This window comes from Macaca thibetana, chromosome 19 (assembly GCF_024542745.1).
Source record: "Macaca thibetana thibetana isolate TM-01 chromosome 19, ASM2454274v1, whole genome shotgun sequence".
NCBI classification, from domain to species: domain Eukaryota; kingdom Metazoa; phylum Chordata; class Mammalia; order Primates; family Cercopithecidae; genus Macaca; species Macaca thibetana.
Window position 1 is genome coordinate 33,960,500 of NC_065596.1, and position 19,758 is coordinate 33,980,257.

At 44.4% G+C, this 19,758-nt stretch overlaps 1 protein-coding gene and 1 pseudogene across 2 annotated transcripts; both read left to right on the top strand.

Moving 5' to 3' along the window:
• The first annotated feature begins 901 nt into the window (after nt 1-901).
• Nucleotides 902-5,888, top strand: LOC126943063 (tropomyosin alpha-3 chain-like; annotated as a pseudogene).
• Nucleotides 913-19,489, top strand: LOC126943031 (zinc finger protein 813). 2 transcript variants are annotated; one of them, XM_050771340.1, is made up of 4 exons: nt 913-1,000; nt 8,304-8,391; nt 11,856-11,982; nt 17,063-19,489. In XM_050771340.1, the coding sequence occupies exons 2-4, from the start codon at nt 8,377-8,379 to the stop codon at nt 18,769-18,771; spliced, it is 1,851 nt and encodes a 616-aa protein (XP_050627297.1). In that variant the 5' UTR covers nt 913-1,000; nt 8,304-8,376; the 3' UTR covers nt 18,772-19,489. The 2 variants fall into 2 exon arrangements, with proteins under 2 accessions (XP_050627297.1, XP_050627298.1); XM_050771341.1 differs by lacking the exons at nt 913-1,000; nt 8,304-8,391; nt 11,856-11,982 and adding an exon at nt 11,998-13,768.
• Nucleotides 19,490-19,758: the final 269 nt, after the last annotated feature.

The following is a 19,758-nucleotide window of genomic DNA, read 5'->3' on the forward strand; positions in this document are numbered from 1 at the left end:
TGACACCTAGATATGTAACCTCTTCATGGCAAATTTGGGCTTTACTTTTTGACATTTTGTAACTTACTTTCTATAGGAGATGGAGGAGATCCTGGGTTCCCCGATAACAGCCCTCTGAGGTTGGGGCCGGCAAAAGAAGCTCATCTACAGACTGTAGCAAGGTGCAGTTGTTATTTGGTGGGGTATAGGCCAGGAGGTCTGAGGCCAATATTTCTCTAAAGATTGTGGGAGAGAACCGGGCATGGTGGCTCGCACCGGTCATCCCAACACTTTGGGCGGCCGAGGCGGGTGGATCACGAGGTCAGGAGTCCAAGACCAGACTGGCCAAGATGGAGAAACCCCGTCTCTACTAAAAATACAATAACTGGCCTGGTGCGGTGGCTGGCACCTGCAATCCTAGCTACTCGAGAGGCTGAGGCAGGAGAATTGCTTGAACCCGGGGGCAGAGGTTGCAGTGAGCTGAGATTGCACCACTGCACTCCAGCCTGGGTGACACAGCAAGACTCCATCTCAAAAAAAAAAAAAAAAAGATTGTGGGAAAGTGTTTAAACCTTCGTGGGAGTCTAGTCCAGGTGAACTGTGATGCTTCTTTGTATTATGAAATGCAAACATCAGCTGACTAACTGCTGCCAGACAGATACAAAAGAAAGCATCTTTTAAGTCTAAGACTGTAAACTAGCTCTTGCTGGAATAAGTCCAGTCAAAGTGTACGGATTAGGTACCACTGGATGGATAGTTACCGTGGCCTGGTTTACAACATGCAAATCTTGCACCGGCCTATATTCATTAGACCCTGGCCCTGGCAATGGCTTCTGAACTGGCAAAAGTGGGGTGTTCTAAGGCGACTGGCATTGGACTAGAATCTTATGTTTATAGAGCCGTTCTAAATGTTTGCAGGTGCCCTGTATGGACTTTTGAGGAACTGGGTACTGATGAACCCGAACAGGAGTTGCTCCTGGCTTTAATTCTACTACTGGTGCATGATTTACAGCTAACCCAGGTGGGTTGTCCTCAGCCTATACTCCAGGAATTTCTTTAACTAACTGAAATAATAACTTTTCTTCTTCTTGAGTGTGAGGTTGCATTGGTGCCTGAAAAAGGGGCTGGGTGCAGTGGCTCATTCCTGTAATCCCACCATTTTCAAAGACTGGGGCAAGGGGATTGCTTGAGTCCAGGAGTTCGAGACCAGCCTGGGCGACATAGTGAGACCCCCGTCTCGGCCAAAAATAAATAAACAAATAAATTTAACCAGGCATGATGGTGCACCCTATACTCCCAACTACTCTGGAGGCCGAGGCAGGAGGATCACTTGAGCCTAGGAAGTCCAGGCTGCTGTCAGCCGAGATCATGCCACTGCACTCCAGCCTGGTCAACAGAACGAGACCCCGTCTCAAAAGAATAAAGGGATGGGCGACTTTGGGTTCAGATGAGTGGGTGAGTTCATTGGATATGATTACCTGTGACATGTTGACTTCTGTGTATATAATCTAATAACTTAAAATTTGTTTAAATTATACGGATGAGATTGAGAATTTTAAAATTCCTATCTATAAGGCATGTACATCCTATAAATCTTGGCATAGAGGTCAGCTTCCACTTGGAATCCCTATTCAGCCAGAGGACAGTGACTTATTCAGTTGTGAATTACTCTATTCCCTTTTTGCAGGGTGGGGTAGGAAGTGGTACAGTGATGTGAGGGAAAAAAATCCGTTTCTGTTATTACATAATACAATTATGATGTAATAATTACATAATACAATTATGATGTGATAATTACATAATACAATTATGATGTGATAATTACATAATACAATTATGATGTGATAATTACATAATACAATTATGTGATAATTACATAATACAATTATGATGTAATAATTACATAATACAATTATGTGATAATTACATAATACAATTATGATGTGATTACATAATACAATTATGATGTGATAATGACATAATACAGTTATGATGTGATAATTACATAATACAATTATGATGTAATAATTACGCAATTAATTAATATTAAATTAATTAATAATTAATATTTTGGGACAGGGCCTGGCTCTAACGCCCAGGATGGAGTGCAGCGTGATCTCTTCTAACTGCAGCCTCGACCTCCTGGGCTCAAGCGATCCTCCTACCTCAGCTTCCTGAGTAGCTGGGACCACAGACATGAGCCACCAAGTCGGGCAAGTTTTCGATGTTTTTTTTTGTAGAAATGGGTTTCACTGTGTTTCCCAGGCTGGTCTCAAAATCCTGAGCTCAAAGGATCTTCCTGCCTTCACCTCCCAAAGCACTGGGATTACAGACCTGAGCCACCGCACCTGGCCTACATAGAACTTTTTACAAGGGACATCAAAACGTGGTGGCTACTGCCAGTAACCCCAGCACTTTGGGAGACAGAGGCGAGTGGATCACCTAAGGTCAGGGGTTCAAGACAAGCCTGGCCAACATGGTGAAACCCGGTCTCTACTAAAAATACAAAAGTTAGCCAGGCGTGGTGGTGTGCACCTGTAGTCACAGTTACTGGGGAGGCTGAGGCACAAGAATTGCTTAAACCTGGGAGGTAGAGGCTGCAATGAGCCGAAATTGTGCTAGTGCACGGCAGCCTGGGTGGCAGAGCAAGTCTCCATCTCACAAAAGCAAACAAGCAAACAAAAAATAAAAAACAAAAGGGACATCAAAAGTGCGTTTGTTCTCGTGTAATAGATTTACTTTATTTTCTTTGTTTCCTCTTCATTTCTTTCTTTACTCTTTTTTTTTGGCAGAATCTCGCGCAGTCACCCAGGCTGGAGTGTAGTGGCATGATCTCAGTTCACTGCAAACTCCGCCTCCTGGCTTCAAGCGATTCTTTTGCCTCAACCTCCCGAGTGTGTGGGTCTACAGGCCCGTGCCACCATGACCAGCTAATTTTTGTACTTTTAGCAGAGATGAGGTTTCACCATGTTGGCCAGGCTGGCCTCGAACTCCTGACCTCAGGTGATCCACTCACCTCGGCTCCCCCAAAGTGCTGGGATTACAGACATGAGCGACCACACACAGCTAAGATAAATCTTAGTTTTCAAAATTTCTCTTTTAATACATAATCATGGGAGAGGAGGCTGCAATGCCAAATGGAGGAGGCAGCAACCGGAGCACACGCGTAGCTGGGTGGGCACCATGACTGGGATCTCCACCATTGAGGCAGTGAAGCGCAAGATCCAGGTTCTGCAGCAGCAGGCATGATGCAGAGGAGCGAGCCGAGCGCCTCCAGTGAGAAGCTAAGGGAGAAATGTGGGCCCAGGAACAGGCTGAGGCTGAGGTGGCCTCCTTGAATGGTAGGATCCAGCTTGTTGAAGAGGAGCTGGACTGTGCTGAGGAGCGCCTGGCCTCAGCACTGCAAGAGCTGGAAGAAGCAGAAAAAACTGCTGAGGAGAGTGAGAGAGGTATAAAGGTTATTGAAAACTGGACTTTACAAATTGAAGAAAAGATGGAACTCCAGGAAATCCAACTCAAAGAAGCTAAGCACATTGCAGAAGAGGCAGATAGGAAGTATGGAGGTGACTCATAAGTTGGTGATCATTGAAGGAGACATGGAAGGCACAGAAGAACGAGCTAAGCTGGCAGAGTCACGTTGCCGGGAGATGGATGAGCAGATCAGACTGACACACCAGAACCTGAAGTGTCTTGAGTGCAGCTGAAGAAAAGTACTCTCAAAAAGAAGACAAATGTGAGGAAGAGGTGAAGATTCTTACTGATAATCTCAAGGAGGCAGAGACCCGTGCCGAGTTTGCTAAGAGATCAGTAGCCAAACTCAAAAAGACAATTGATGACTTGGAAGATAAAGTGAAATGCACCAAAGAGGAACACCTCTGTACACAAAGGATGCGGGACCAGACTCTGCTTGACCTGAATGAGATGTAGAATGCCCCAGTCCCCCCTGCTGCTGCTCCTTCCTCTGACCCTGACTCTGCCTGAGGCCAGCCTGCCCGAAGCTGACCTTTACCTGAGGGCTGATCTTTGACTGGAAGGCTGCTTTCTCTTTGCACTGCCCCCTCCTCTCCTGCCTCTTTTTCACCAAACTTTCTCTGCCTTTTCCCGGAGATTCTAGCTAGGCTAGAGGCTGAGCACCTTTGGAAACAACATTTAAGGGAATGTAAGCATAATGCATAATGTCTGTAAAAAGCATGTTGTGATTAAAAAAAAATACATAATCACTTCTGAAAGATGCCTTTGTCACATCCTATAATCAGCTGACATCGTTTTTTTTCTGTACATTCTCTAGTTATTTTCCTGTTGACCTCAGAATTTGTTAGATTTTTTAAAAAACAATTTCAAAATAGTTTCTGTTTGAAACTAGTTGTGTCCGGTTGAGATCGAGGTCTGTATGCTTTCCAGTCTTTATTATTTATTGGAAACCTTTGGTACCTAATATAGAAGGTTGATTGTGTCAGTGTGTGCCTGGTAAAGATGTCAGTGACCTTTTACCTTAACATCAAAATGTAGTTTAACCAGTTAGTCTGTTTTTCAGTTTTCTTTCCTTATGTCATCTGTGAACATCTTGAGCTGTGATCTATTAAGTGCATGCTTCCCTCTGGGCCCTCTGGGCCCTTCTGGACTAATGTTGAAAGATGGGATGGATTGGCATGGAACTGTTGGGGTGGCCACACCCAACACCAGGCTGTCAGGGCTGCGAAGTCCGGCGGAGTCAAAGGAATGAGAAAAGACAAGTTAAGGATGCATAAGGTGGGTCCAGGGGGCCAACGCTAGTATGGAGGCTGCAAAAGACCTGAGCTCTGGAAGCCCACACTATTTATTGGTGGTCAAACAAAGAAGCAGGTGGTGTGACTGTGGGGGTTGAAAGGAGGTGGTGCATCCAGCACATGATCTACAGGTGTGTGGTTTAGCATTTATATGGAACACGTTCTGTACTTGAGATCACGGGGAACATGTTCTTCTAGTTTAAGATATAATCATTTTATGAGCCTGGGAGTGGTAGAAGCAAGGAACCAGCAAGTGTGGGCACATTCCAGAGGCCACAAGGGGTTTTATGCCCTGAGCCATGGATTCCATCCAAGCCATGAGGCATTTTATGCCCTGGGCTTAGATTATGGTGCAGCAGGGCAACCTTCCACCCTTTGGCACAGAGCTTGGTGTTCCAAAGGCCACAAGGGGTTTTAACCCTGGACCCCAGCATGTTCCAAGACTCTTTTTATATTATATCAGACTAGCAAGCCCTGTCTCAGGTTTTCCCCAACACGGAATGCTATTCTAAAAGTGCCCATGTATTTTTTTTTTTTTTTGACATGGTGTTTCACTCTTGTTGTTCAGCCTAGAGTGCAATGATACGATCTAGGCTCACTACAACCTCTGCCGCCTGGGTTCAAGTGATTCTCCTGCCTCAGCCTCCCGAGTACCTGGGATTACAGGCACCCGCCACCACACCTGGCTAAATTTTTGGATTTTTAGTAGAGACGGGGTTTCACCATGTTGGCCAGGCTCGTCTCAAACTCCTGACCTTGGGTGATGTACCTGCCTCTACCTCCCACAGTGCTGATATTACAGGCATGATCCATTGCACCTGGCCACCCATGTATTCTTTCTTTTTTTTTTTTTTTTTTTTTTTTTGAGACGGAGTCTCGCTGTGTCTCCCAGGCTGGAGTGCAGTGGCGTGATCTTGGCTCACTGCAAGCTCCGCCTCCCGGGTTCACGCCATTCTCCCGCCTCAGCCTCCCAAGTAGCTGAGACTACAGGCGCCCGCCACCACGCCCGGCTAGTTTTTTTTGTATTTTTAGTAGAGACGGGGTTTCACCATGTTAGCCAGGATAGTCTCGATCTCCTGACCTCGTGATCCACCCGCCTCGGCCTCCCAAAGTGCTGGGATTACAGGCTTGAGCCACCGTGCCCGGCCTCACCCATGTATTCTTGATTGAAAAAATTTGCTTATGTCTTAGTTCTACAGCTGACCTTCTTTTCACCGTTTTCAAGGTCAATAGCTGTGTGTTCACACTTCTGCATTTTATAACTGTAAGTGTGATTTTCTTGTAAGGAAGAATTAAATGTTGGGAATCAATGGCATCAGAACCTTGCAAAAGAAGTTTCTTTAGCCCAGGCATGTGAAAGATGCTTCTCTAACTTTCAAGGATAGGGGTGTTAAAGACCAACCCTTCCCATTAGCCCTTCCAGGCCCCCATGTAAGAATTCAGGCACATCTTCGTACTCATCTCAGACCTTCTCAGGGTAACTTAGTGAAAATTTCTCTTTCTCTGAGCCCCAGTGAGCCTCCCTGCAACTTGGAGATGAAGGGCTAGACCAGAAAAGCTCAATTCGAGTGACCCTGGCCCCTGAAATGATTGGCAAAATAGAGTGTGTGTCTGGGTGTGGCTTTTCTTCTGGGAGAGGGGAGTGACCAGTTGTAATTAGAATTTTAAATGGGATGCAGTACCCTAAAAATGACAAATAAATAAAACACAAAAGAATGGAAGAAACAGAGGTATAGACTCAAACACAGAGACCATCTTCAGGGCCTTTCTCTGTATGAGGATATCACAGCGAAATCTAAAGCAGTCATGTCAGTCCCTGGCAGGGAACCCTCCACCGGCTTCCCGTGTTCCCCAGGACAAAAGCCCAATTCCTCACTGTGGCTCCACAGCCCTGTGTCCAGGGCCCCTGCCAGTGTCCAGCCTCCTCCTGGGAGCTTGCCCCTGTCTCCTGAATCCCTCTGCCCCAGTCACATTTGCTTTCTCTTTTCCCAAACATCAAAACCCTTCCTGTCTCAGGTCATTGTCCCTGCTCTTACCCTACGTCCTTAAATGATCACGACACTGTCCCTTTCCTCCTCGTTCAGGTCTAGGCTCAGAGCTGTCTCTCATGCCCTCCCACCCCCATCTGGAGTTCCCTTTGCCCATCAGTCTCTCTTTTTTTTTTTTTTTTTTTTTTTTTGAGACGGAGTCTGGCTGTGTCACCCAGGCTGAAGTGCAGTGGCCAGATCTCAGCTCACTGCAAGCTCCGCCTCCCGGGTTTACGCCATTCTCCTGCCTCAGCCTCCCGAGTAGCTGGGACTACAGGCGCCCGCCACCTCACCCGGCTAGTTTTTTGTATTTTTTTTTTTTCAGTAGAGACAGGGTTTCACCGTGTTAGCCAGGATGGTCTCGATCTCCTGACCTTGTGATCTGCCCGTCTCGGCCTCCCAAAGTGCTGGGATTACAGGCTTGAGCCACCACGCCCAGCCTGCCCTTCAGTCTCTATCACGTTACTCAGGTTTTTTTTATCTCTGCATCAGTCACATCAGAAACGCTTTTTTTTCTTTCTTTCTTTTTTTTTTTTTTTGAGACAGTGTCTCACTCTATTGCCCAGGCTGTGAGTGCAGTCTGATGATCTTGGCTCACTGTGACCTCTGTTTCCTGGGTTCAAGTGATTCTTGTGCCTCAGCAACCCATGTAGCTGAGATTGCAGGTGTGCGCCACCACACCCAGCTAATTATTGTATTTTTATTTTTATTTTATTTTTGAGTCTCACACTGTCACCCAGGCTGAAGTGCAGTGGCATGATCTTGGCTCACTGCAACCACCACCTCCTGAGTTGAAGCGATTCCCCTGCCTCAGCCTCCTGAGTAGCTGGGAGTACAGACACCCACCAAGCCCAGTTACTTTTTGTATTTTTAGTACAGATGGGGTTTCACCACGTTGACCAGGCTGATCTCTGACTTCTAATCTCAAGTAATCCACCTTCCTTGGCCTTCCAGAGTGCTAGTATTACAGGCATAAGCCACCGTGCCTGGCTCAATTTTTGTGTTTTTAGTAGAGACAGGGTTTCATCGTGTTGGCCAGAGTGGTCTCGAACTCCTGAGCTCAAGCGATCCTCACACCTCAGCCTCCTAAATAGCTGGGACCACAGACACAGACGAGCACAACCATGCCTGGCTAAATTTTAGTATTTTTGGTAGAGATGGGGTTTCACCATGTTGCCCAGGTTGGTCTCAAACTCCTGAGCTCAAGAGATCTACGCACTTTGGCCTCCCAGAGTGCTGGGATGACAGGTGTGAGCCACCGCACCCAGCACCTGCATGGGGTTTGGTCAGGTCTGGTCTGTGCCCTGAAGGGGAGCTCATTCCAGCCCAGGTTCCCACTGCTGCAGCGTGTGTGGGGGCTTCTCCAGGAGGGGAGCGGGAGTTTTCCTGTAGGAGTTTATCGTCCCTGGTGCGGTGGGCAGCAGAGGGGACCGTATTTCCTCAGGGTGAGGTGTCCTTCGTATGTGTGGTTGTGTTACAGGGAGGGTGTGTGTTGATTCTGAGCAATAAACAACATATTTTTAACATTCAGGACTGACTTCTAAAGACTCTTGGTCCATGAGGAAGAAACCCGGAAGAGGAAGAGGAAAGCAGAGGAGTCAGGGATGGCTCTTCCTCAGGTGAGATGATGTTCTCGGTGGATTGTTCTGTCTCCTTCCTTTCAGAAACGCTGGGCCTTGGAGTTGGGAATCTTCTCTGAGTCTGAAGCGTCCTGCCTGACAGGTTTGCTCACACTCACCCATGCCTTCCCTCAGTCCCTCTCATCTCGCTTAGATTCCATCTCTCGTGACCCAGTGACATGAACTTGGGAAGAGGCGGCACTGGGCATGGGCCTGGGAAGGGCTCACACCAGACATGGATGGAGACGGGGTGAGGGTCCCGTGGTGTCAGTGCTGCTGGGCAGCCTGGATTGTTCAGGGGCCACATCTGGATGCACTGTCAGCTCTCTGTGGACCAGGATTAGAGCAGCTGCCAATGGAAGTCATGTATTCACGTGCACAAAGTACCTGGTACATTCTAGAAAAGGTGCCCATTGTGGGGAAATCTTTTCTCCCTGATTTTATACTACATTTTTAGGTAATTGAGTGAGTTACTGCGTTTCTGATTCCAAAAAAATCTTAATAATTAGAATGGAAAGTTCATACACAGACATGAATGATACAAGGTGTTTTACTCCATCATTAAGAATAGGAAATCTACCTAAATAATAGCAGGCGATTCATTAAACCATTCTTAGTGCATTAAGCTCATGGAGTCTGTGGTTTCATTAAACATGGTTATAACTTGTATTATCATTATTATTATATTGTGATAATATTATTATATTTTAAATATATGTAGTCTTGCTCTGTCACCCAGGCTGAAGTGCAGTGGCATGATCTTGGCTCACAGCAACCTCCACCTTCCAGGTTCAAGTGATTCTCTTGCCTCAGCCTCCCAATTAGCTGGGATTATAAGCACGCATCACCATGCCCAGCTAGTTTTCTGGTATTTTTATTAGTGACGAATATCACCATGTTGGCCAGGCTGGTCTCAAACTCCTAACCTCAGGTGATCTGCCCGCCTCAGCCTCCCAGAGTGCTGAGATTACAGGCACGAGCCACTGTTCCCAGCCCCACCAATTATTATTAAATACATATTTTTATATTTAAACATCACATGATGAATATATTTGTTTTGTGGTAAAACTCTAAGCAAAGCTGCAGCTTAGACCTTTGGCCATAAAGCATCTCCGTTCCCAGTCACGTCCTCCACCCTCCTTCCAGCTTCGCTGGGGAGCCGCTACTGTCAGTTCTGTGCCAGGTGTCAGAGCTAGTCTCGTACTCGTGTATTTCTGCATCATTACGAGACTTAGAAAAAAATTCTGCAGTAAATTAAAAAAAAAAAAATACTTTTTTACAAAAATTAGCCGGGCGTGGTGGCACATGCCTGTAATCCTAGCTGCTCAGGAAGCTGAGGCAGAAGAATCACTTGAACCTGGGAGGCAGAAGTTGCAGTGAGCTGAGACTGTGGCACTGCACTCCAGCCTGGGCACAGAGCAAGACTCTGTCTCAAAAAAAAAAAAAAAGTTTTTATGTTTATGTTTTCACTTTAGGTTTGGGGCACGCGTGAAGGTTTGTTACACAGGTAAACTAGTGTCATCGGGGTTTGTTGTACAGATTATTTCATCACTCTGGTGTTAAGCCCCGTACCCAATAGTTATTTTTTATTTATTTATTTTTTTGAGACTGAGTTTTGCTCTTGTTGCCCAGGCTGGAGTATAATGACATGATCTCAGCTCACTGTGACCTCCGCCTCCCAGGTTCAAGCAATTCTCCTGCCTCAGCCTCCCAAGTAGCTGAAATTACAGGAGCCTGCTACCACGCCTTGCTAGTTTTTGTATTTTTAGTAGAGACAGGGCTTCACCATGTTGGCCAGGCTGATCTTAAACTCCTGACCTCAAGTGATCCACCCGCCTTGGCCTCCCAAAGTGCTGGGATTACAGGCATGAGCCTCTGCATCCAACCCCAGTATTTATTTTTTCTGCTTCCCACCCTCCACTCTCAAGTAGACCCCGGTGTCTTGTTTTCTTCTTTGTGTTCCAGTAAATATTTTACTTTGATATTTGATCCTGCTGGTTGTGAATTTACATGTTGTCATGTTAGTAAACATGGCTAGCTTGCTGTTTGGCATCTGCAGTGGAAATGGACTGAATGACAACATGTGGGTCCTTTGCGATTTTTTCCTGTATGAGGAGTGCCATAGTAGTTCCTTCTGTGCACGCCTGCATTCCTACAGATATCTGAACATTCCTCCAGGTCGGGCAGTTGAAAGGTTGATTGCTTCCTCTAGGATGGGGCATTTCCTGTTTTCTTACATCCAACGAGATCCCCCCTGCCCGCAGCTGCCGAAGTGTCCTTTTCCAGCAAGATGAGATTCCTCTTCAGTTAAACACAACTTGCTACTTTTTATATTTTTAAACACTTTATATATATACACACACACACACACACATAACACACACACACATATACATACATACACACACACAAATGTATATATTTTGAACAACTTTTACAATTTGAAAATCTGGGGAAAATGACAACCCTTTGTATTAACATCTAGTTTTTTGTGTGTGTAGGTTTCATTATTTTGTTGATATATACATGTATATATATAATGGATTTTCATCCTTTGAGTAATCTAGTTTTCATGTATTTTCTTTTATTTTGAGACTGGGTCTCACTGTGTTGCCCAGGCTGGAGCACAGTGGCACGATCTTAGCTCACTGCAACTTCCACCCTCAGGCTCAAGCCATCCTCCTGCCTCAGGCTCCCAGGTAGCTGGAACCACAGGTGCCTGCCACCATGCCCGGCTAATTTTTTTTTTTTTTTTTGAGATGGAGTCTCTGTTCCCCAGGCTGGAGTGCAGTGGCACGATTTCGGATCACTGCAACCTCTGCCTCCCAGGATCAAGCAATTCTACTGCGTCAGCCTCCCAGGTAGCTGGGATAACAGGCATGTGCCACCGTGCCCAGACAGATTTTAGTTTCTGATCTTTCACTGTGGACGTAGTCATCTCTGAAGACATCACTCATACTCTGTCTCATCTAGATACTGAATGTCACTTGATGTGTCAGTAAAAGTTTCTGGGCCGGGCATGGTGGATCGCGCCTGTAATTCCAGCACTTTCAGAGGCTGCGGCAGGCGGATCACAAGGTCAGGAGTTTGAGGCCAATATGGTGAAACCCCGTTTCTACTAAAAATAGAAAAATTAACTGGTCATAGTGGTGCACACCTGTAATTTCAGCTACTCAGGAGGCTAAGGCAAGAGAATCGCTTGATCCTGGGAGGTGGAGGTGGCAGTGCACCGAGAACACGCCACTGCACTCCAGCCTGGGCACTCAGTGAGACTCCACCTGAAAAAAAAAAAGTATAATAAAACACAACTGAGAAGACAAAACGTGGTGGAAAATCCCTTACTCAGATTTGTCAGAACATTCACTGCAATTAATCCCTGCTTTCCCCCTCTCTCCTCTTCTCATTTTCTGTAAAGATAAGAACTCCTCCCATAACCATTTGCTTAAAATGTGTTTTCATTCCAGGGTCTATTGACATTCAGGGATGTGGCCATAGAATTCTCTCAGGAGGAGTGGAAATGTCTGGACCCTGCTCAGAGGACTCTGTACAGAGAGGTGATGGTGGAGAATTATAGGAACCTGGTCTCCCTGGGTGAGGATAACTTCCCTGCTGGGGGTGTGCCCTTGTGTATCTTTGTATTTTCTCTTTTTTTTAGATACAGTGTCTTGCTCTGTCCCCCAGGGTGGAGTGCAATGGTGGGATCAGGGCTCGCTGCAGTCTTGAATTCCTGGGCTCAAGTGATTGTCCCACCTCAGCCTCCCCCAGTAGCTGGTATAGGTGCATGCCACCATGCCGGGCTACTTTTTTAGTTTAGTTTTTTGTGTTTTTTTGTTTTTTGTTTTTGTTTTTGTTTTTACAGACAGGTGCTTGCTGTATTGTTGAAGTTGGTCTTGATCTCCTGGGCTCAAGAGATCTTTCTCGGCCTCCCTAGTAGCTGGGATTACAGGCGCCAACCCCCATAACTAATTATTGGCTTTTATTTTTTAAATTTTTGCATATGTGTGTCCTTAAGGCCAGTATGAGTCTTCTGCAGAGAACACGTAGTTGGTTCCTGTTGATGGAGCCAGTCTTCGCCTTCTGAGTGCAGAGTTAAATATTTGCATTTGAAGTATTCCTGATGGAGAAGACCTTACCATTGCCTTTCTGTTACTTATTATCTGTATTTCTTGTAGGTTTTTTTTTTTTGTTCTTCATTTCTCATTTACTACTTTTTGTGTTTAATTGCTTTTTTGTGTAGACATGTTTGGCTCCCTTCTTATTTACTTTTTTGTTTGTTTGTTTATGACGGAGTCTCACTCTATCGCCCAGGCTACAGGGCAGTGGCGTCATCTTGGGTCACTGCAACTGGCTCCGCCTCTCCAGCTCAACCGATCCTTGTGCCCCAGTGGCTCACGCCTGTAATCCCAGCACTTTGGGAGGCTGAGGCGGGGAAATCACCTGAGGTCAGGAGTTCAAAACCAGCCTGGCTAACATGGCAAAACTCCGTCTCTACTAAAAATACAAAAATTAGCTGGACACGGTGGTGGGCGCCTGTAATCCTGCTACTCAAGAGGCTGACGCAGGAGAGTCGCCTGAACCTGGGAGGCGGAGGTTGCAGCGAGCTGAGATTGTGCCACTGCACTCCAACCTGGGCGACAGAACAAGACTGTGTCTCAAAAAAAAAAAAAAAATTGCATAACCTGCAAAAACTAATTTTTCTCCACCAGAACTCTTTGTTTATGTCAGAATTATTTCTGTGTATGTTGCGTTTTCATCAACATATACGTATATTGTGTTTTCATGTTTTCTTCTAAATAACAGGAAAAAAAGTTGAATTATGAAGAAAAGGTGTACTTATAACAGTTTCTGTATCTGTCCTTTTATTTGCCTATTAATTGATTGATTGATTGATTGATGAGACGAAGTTTTGTTCTTTTCGCCCATGCTGCAGTGCAATGACACAATCTTGGGTCACTCCAACCTCCAACTCCCAGGTTTAAGTGATTCTCCTGCCTCAGTCCCCCAAGTAGATGGGACTACAGGCACGTGTCACCACACCCGGCTAATTTTTTTTTTTTTTTTGTAGAGGCGGAGTCGGGGTTTCACTGTGTTAGCCAGGATGGTCTTGATCTCCTGACCTCGTGATCCTCCTGCCTCAGCCTCCCAAAGTGCTGGGATTACAGACGTAAATCACTGTGCCCAGCTGGCCTCAAAGTTTTTAAAACATGTTATTGCTATTAGATGGCTTCAAGTATTGCAAGATTTATAGTACAGGCTCTAAACTTCCTTTGCTTAATAAGATTTGTCAACCTTCGGTGATGTTGATGATGAGATGCTTCCTTTCGTGTCCCAGTCATTTCACTGTCCTCTCAGAAATACCTTCGACTGACCAGCCAAGGTGGGTCATGCCTCTAATCCCAGCAGTTTGGAATGCCGAGGTGGGCAAATCACTTGAAGTCGGGAGTTTGAGACCAGTCTGGCCAACATGGTGAAATCTCAAATCTACTAAATACGAAAAATTGGCCAGGTATAGTGGTTCACGCCTGTAATCCCAGCAGTTTGGGAGGCCAAGATGGGCAGATCACCTGAGTTCAGGAGTTTGAGACCAGCCTGGCCAACATGGTGAAACCCCGTCTCTACTAAAAATACAAAAATTAGCCAGGCGTGGCGGCGCCCGGCCCTTATCCCAAGTCCTGGAGAGGCTGAGGCAGGAGAATCACTTGAATCCGGCAGGTGAAGGGGTGCAGTGAGCCAAGATTCCCCCACTGTACTCCAGTCCAGGCGACAAAGACAGACTCTGGGCTAAGGCGGGAGAATCTCTACATTCCAGCCTGGGTGATAGAGTGTGACTCGGTCTCAAAAACAAACAAAAAAAGAAATAAACTGGGAGGCTTCAGACACAGAAAATTATTTCTCATGAATTTGGAAAGGGGGAAATCCAAGAGCAAGGTGCCAGCCACATTGTTCCTGGTGATGGCCTTCTTCATGGTTTACCCCAGCCATCTTCCTGCCGTGTCCTGACATGGTGGAAAGAAGAACAGGAAATGAGCTCTTTAATTTGTCTTTTTATAAAAGCACTGGTCCTGCTCACGGTAGTCAACACCCATGACCAAATTCTCTCAGAGGCCCCATCTGCAGGAACATCCTATTGGAGAATAAGAAATCCAAACATGGCTTTTGGCCAAGAAGAACATTCATGAAAAGCATCATATTGTTTTTACTGTGCATCTTGTCATATACAATGTTTTCGCTGATCTCAGTTTATAAATTTTCCCAGTGCACATTCTATGTTTTATATTTTATGCTAGTGAACTAGATAACTAAGGGCAATGCATGTATTTAGAATTGCTGTATTTCCTGGCTGTTTCATAATTGTAGCTGTGACATCATAATTGCACCCTCTGACACTGTTAGTCAATTCCTTTTTTTTTTTTGAGACGAAGTCTCACCCTTTCACTCAGGCTGGAGGGCAATGGTGCGATCTTGGCTCACTACAACCTTGGCCTACTAGGTTCAAACGGTGCTCCTGCCTTAGCCTCCCAAGTAGCTGAGATTACAGGTGCATGCCACCATGCCCAGCTAATTTTTTTGTATTTTTAGTAAAGTTAGGGATTCACCATGTTGGCCAGGCTACTCTCGAAATCCTGACCTCATGATCTGCCCGCCTCGATCTCACAAAGTGCTGGGATTACAGGCATGAGCCACCGCGCCCTGCCGTTAGTTAATTCCTATTCCTTATAATGCTGTGTATTTTTTTAACCTCATACATCAGAAGGTAGTGATCTTAACATGTATTTCAGTTCTTTTTCTTTGAGACGGAGTCTCGCTCTGTCGCCCAGGCTGGAGTGCAGTGGCCGGATCTCAGCTCACTGCAAGCTCCGCCTCCCAGGTTCACGCCATTCTCCTGCCTCAGCCTCCCCAGTAGCTGGGACTACAGGCGCCCACCACCTCGCCTGGCTAGTTTTTTGTATTTTTTAGTAGAGACGGGGTTTCACCATGTTAGCCAGGATGGTCTCGATCTCCTGACCTCGTGATCCGCCCGTCTCGGCCTCCCAAAGTGCTGGGATTACAGGCTTGAGCCACCACGCCTGGCTGTATTTCGGTTCTTATATTGTGTGCTGGTGGTAAATAGAAGTTGTGGCTTTTTTGTTAACAGGGAATTGTTTAGAATTCTGCAGGTTGTATAAATGTACTTGTTATTTGCTTGCTAGTTTTATGGGTTACAATATTTTACTAACTAATTTTTATGATTGTACATAAGGCTTTTCGGTATGTGGTATGCAACATAACTGACACAGTCCACTAGGTAATGTCACTTTTTTTTTTTTTTTTTTTTTGAGATGGAGTTTCACTCTTTTGCCCAGGCCTGAGTGCAATGGCGTGATCTTGGCTTGCTGCAACCTCTGCCTCCTGCATTCAAGTGATTCTTCTGCCTCAGCCTTCCCGAGTAGCGGGGATTACAGGCATGAGCCACCACACCCAGCTAATTTTGTATTCTTAGTAGAGATGGAGTTTCTCCATGTTTGTCAGGCTGGTCTCAAAGTCCTGACCTCAGGTGATCCACCTGCCTCGGCCTCCCAAAGTGCTAGGATTACAGGTGTGAGCCACCACGCCTGGCATTAATGTCACATTAACTAGGGCACTGTGGCTCATGCCTGCAATCCCAGGACTTTGGGAAGCAGAGGCGCATGGATCATTGAGGTCAAAAGTTCGAGGCCAGCCTGGCCAAAATGGTGAAACCCTGTATCTACTAAAATTACAAAAATTAGCCAAGCATGCTGGCACATCCCTGTAATCCCAGGTGCTCAGGAGGCTGAGGCAAGAGAATGGCTTCAACCCAAAAGGTGGAGGTTGCAGTGAGCCGAGATCAGGCCATGGCACTCCAGCCCGTTGTGACAAAGTGAAACTTCATCTCAAAAATATAAAAATACAAATTTTTTTTTTTTATAAAAAAAGTCGCAATATGCCTTTTCTGCATAGATATAGGTAATTTTATGATAGTTATTCAGGAAAATATTGTATTAACTTTTTTTTTTTTTTTGAGATGAAGTCTCACTTTTTTACCCAGGCTGAAGTACAGTGTTGCAATATCAGCTCAGTGCAACCTCTGCCTCTTGGGTTCAAGCCATTCTTGTGCCTCAGCCTCCTGAGTAGCTGGGACTACAGACGTAGGCCACCACGCCTGGCTAAATTTTGTAATATTTTCTTATCTTTTCAGTGCTATGATTGTTTGACAATATAGAATTTCCATTGATTTTGGTTATCTTTACATGAGCTTGTTTTGGATTGTTTACCAATATCGTATATCCTGTGGTTCTTTAGCATTTATTTGTATACAGTAAATATGCTGTAAATATGAAGAATATATACTTTTTATTGATTGACAGTGATATGTTTTTTGCAAACTGTTAGACATTTTAGGGTCACAGTGGAAAAATACTTCTTACTTTAGGCTTTCACACATTTGTGCCCTGTCAGTGTTTTGTCGTGATACTGGAAATAGGCTTCCGTAGAAATTATTTGAAGCACATGTAATAGCCCTTTATTTATTAAAGAATCTTACTCCTTTTGTGTTCTTAAACTTTGAAGATCATGTTTGGGAAGTTTAAAATAAGTATTGTTTTTTGTGTCATATTTACACATTTTAGTATGCCTTATCGTCTGTACACCTACTGGTGTTTATATTTTGTAGATATCTCTTCCAAATGCATGATGGAGTTCTTGTCAACTGCACAAAGCAATAGAGAAGTGATCCACACAGGAACATTGGAAAGACATGAAAGTCTTCACATTGGAGACTTTTGCTTTCAGGAAATTGAGAAAGATATTCATAACTTCGAGTTTCAGTGGCAAGAAGATGAAAGAAATAGCCATGAAGCACCCATGACAAAAATCAAAAAGTTGACAGGTAGTACAGACCGATATGATCAAAGGCATGCTGGAAACAAGCCTATTAAAGATCAGCTTGGATCAAGCTTTCATTCACATCTGCCTGAACTGCACGTATTTCAGACTGAAGGGAAAATTGATAATCAAGTCGAGAAGTCTATCAACGATGCTTCCTCCGTTTCAACATCTCAAATAATTTCTTGTAGACCCAAAACCTATGTTTCTAATAACTATGGGAATAATTTCCTGAATTCTTCATTACTCACACAAAAACAGGAGGTACACATGAGAGAAAAGTCTTTCCAATGTAATGAGAGTGGCAAAGCCTTTAATTGTAGCTCACTCTTAAGGAAACATCAGATAATCCATTTAGGAGAGATACAATATAAATGTGATATATGTGGCAAGGTCTTTAATCGGAAGCGAAACCTTACATGCCATCGTAGATGTCACACTGGTGAGAAACCTCACAGGTGTAATGAGTGTGGCAAGTCCTTCAGCCAGACGTATTCCCTTACTTGCCATCGTAGACTTCATACTGGAGAGAAACCTTACAAATGTGAAGAATGTGACAAAGCTTTCAGTTTCAAATCAAACCTTAAAAGACATAGGAGAATTCATGCTGGAGAGAAACCATACAAGTGTAATGAATGTGGCAAGAACTTTAGTCAGACGTCATCCCTTACATGCCATCGTAGACTTCATACTGGAGAGAAACCTTACAAGTGTAATGAGTGTGGCAAGACCTTTAGTCGAAAGTCATCCCTTACATGCCATCATAGACTCCATACTGGAGAGAAACCTTACAAGTGTAATGAGTGTGGCAAGACCTTCAGTCAGGAGTTAACCCTTAAATGCCATCGTAGACTTCATACTGGAGAGAAACCTTACAAGTGTAATGAATGTGGCAAAGTTTTTAATAAAAAAGCGAACCTTGCACGTCATCATAGACTTCATACTGGAGAGAAACCCTACAAGTGTACTGAGTGTGTCAAGACATTCAGTCGAAATTCAGCCCTCGTAATTCATAAGGCTATTCATATTGGAGAGAAAGGTTACAAATGTAATGAATGTGGCAAGACGTTCAGTCGAATTTCAGCCCTTGTAATTCATACAGCAGTTCATACTGGAGAGAAACCTTACAAGTGTAATGAATGTGGTAAGGGTTTTAATCGAAAAGCACACCTTGTATGCCATCATAGACTTCATACTGGAGAGAAACCCTACAAGTGTAATGAATGTGGCAAGGTTTTTAATCGAAAAACACACCTTGCACATCATCATAGGCTTCATACTGGAGATAAACCTTACAAGTGTAATGAATGTGGCAAGGTTTTTAATCAAAAAGCACACCTTGCACGTCATCATAGACTTCATACGGGAGAGAAACCTTACAAGTGTAATGAATGTGGCAAGGTTTTTAATCAAAAAGCAAACCTTGCACGTCATCATAGACTTCATACTGGAGAGAAACCTTACAAGTTTAATGAGTATGGCAAAGTTTTTAATTGAAAAACAAAGCTTGCACATCATAATACAATTCATACTGGAAAGAAACCTTACAAGTGCAGTGAGTGTGGCAAGACCTTCCGTCACAATTCAGTCCTTGTAATTCATAATTCATACTGGAGAGAAACCTTACAAGTGTAATGAATGTTGCAAAATTTTTAATCAAAAAGCAAATCTTGCATGTCATCATAAACTTCATAGTGGAGAGAAACCTTAGAAATGTGAAGCATGTGACCAAGTTTACAGTAGCAAATCAAGCCTCGAAAGACAGGAGAATTCATACTGGAGAGAAAGCTTACAAAGGTGAAGAATGTGACAAAGTTTTCAGTCACAAGTCAAACTATGAAAGACATAAAAGAATTCATACTGGAGAGAAACCATAAAATTGTAAGAGTTTGTGTCAAGGCTTTCGGGCGTGATTCACACCTGGTACAACATACTAGAATTTATACTGGAGAGAAACCTTACAAGCGTAATAAGACTGGCAGAGCCTTGATGAGCAGTCAACACTTACTCACCATCAGGCAATCCATGATGAAGGAGACTTTACTAATGTAATGATTGTCACCAAGGCTTCAGTAAGGCTACAACCACTGCAAATCGTTGGAGAACCCATAATGAAGAGAGATCATACAAGTGTAATAATTGGCAAATTTTTCAGACATCGTCCATACCTTGCAATTCATTGGCAAACACATACTGGAGAGAAACCTTACGAATGTCATGATTGAGGCAGGGTCTTCAGTCACGCTTCATCATATGCAAAACATAGGAGAGAAACCTCACAAGTGTGATGATTGTGGCAAAGCCTTTATTTCACGTTCACACCTCATTACACATCAGAGAATCCATACTGGACAGAAATCTTACAAATGGCATCAGTGTGGCAAGGTTTTCAGGCAGACTTCACTCCTTGCAGAACATCAGAAAATTCATTTTTGAGGTAATTGTTCCAAATGCAACGAGTATAGCAAACCATCAAGCATTAAT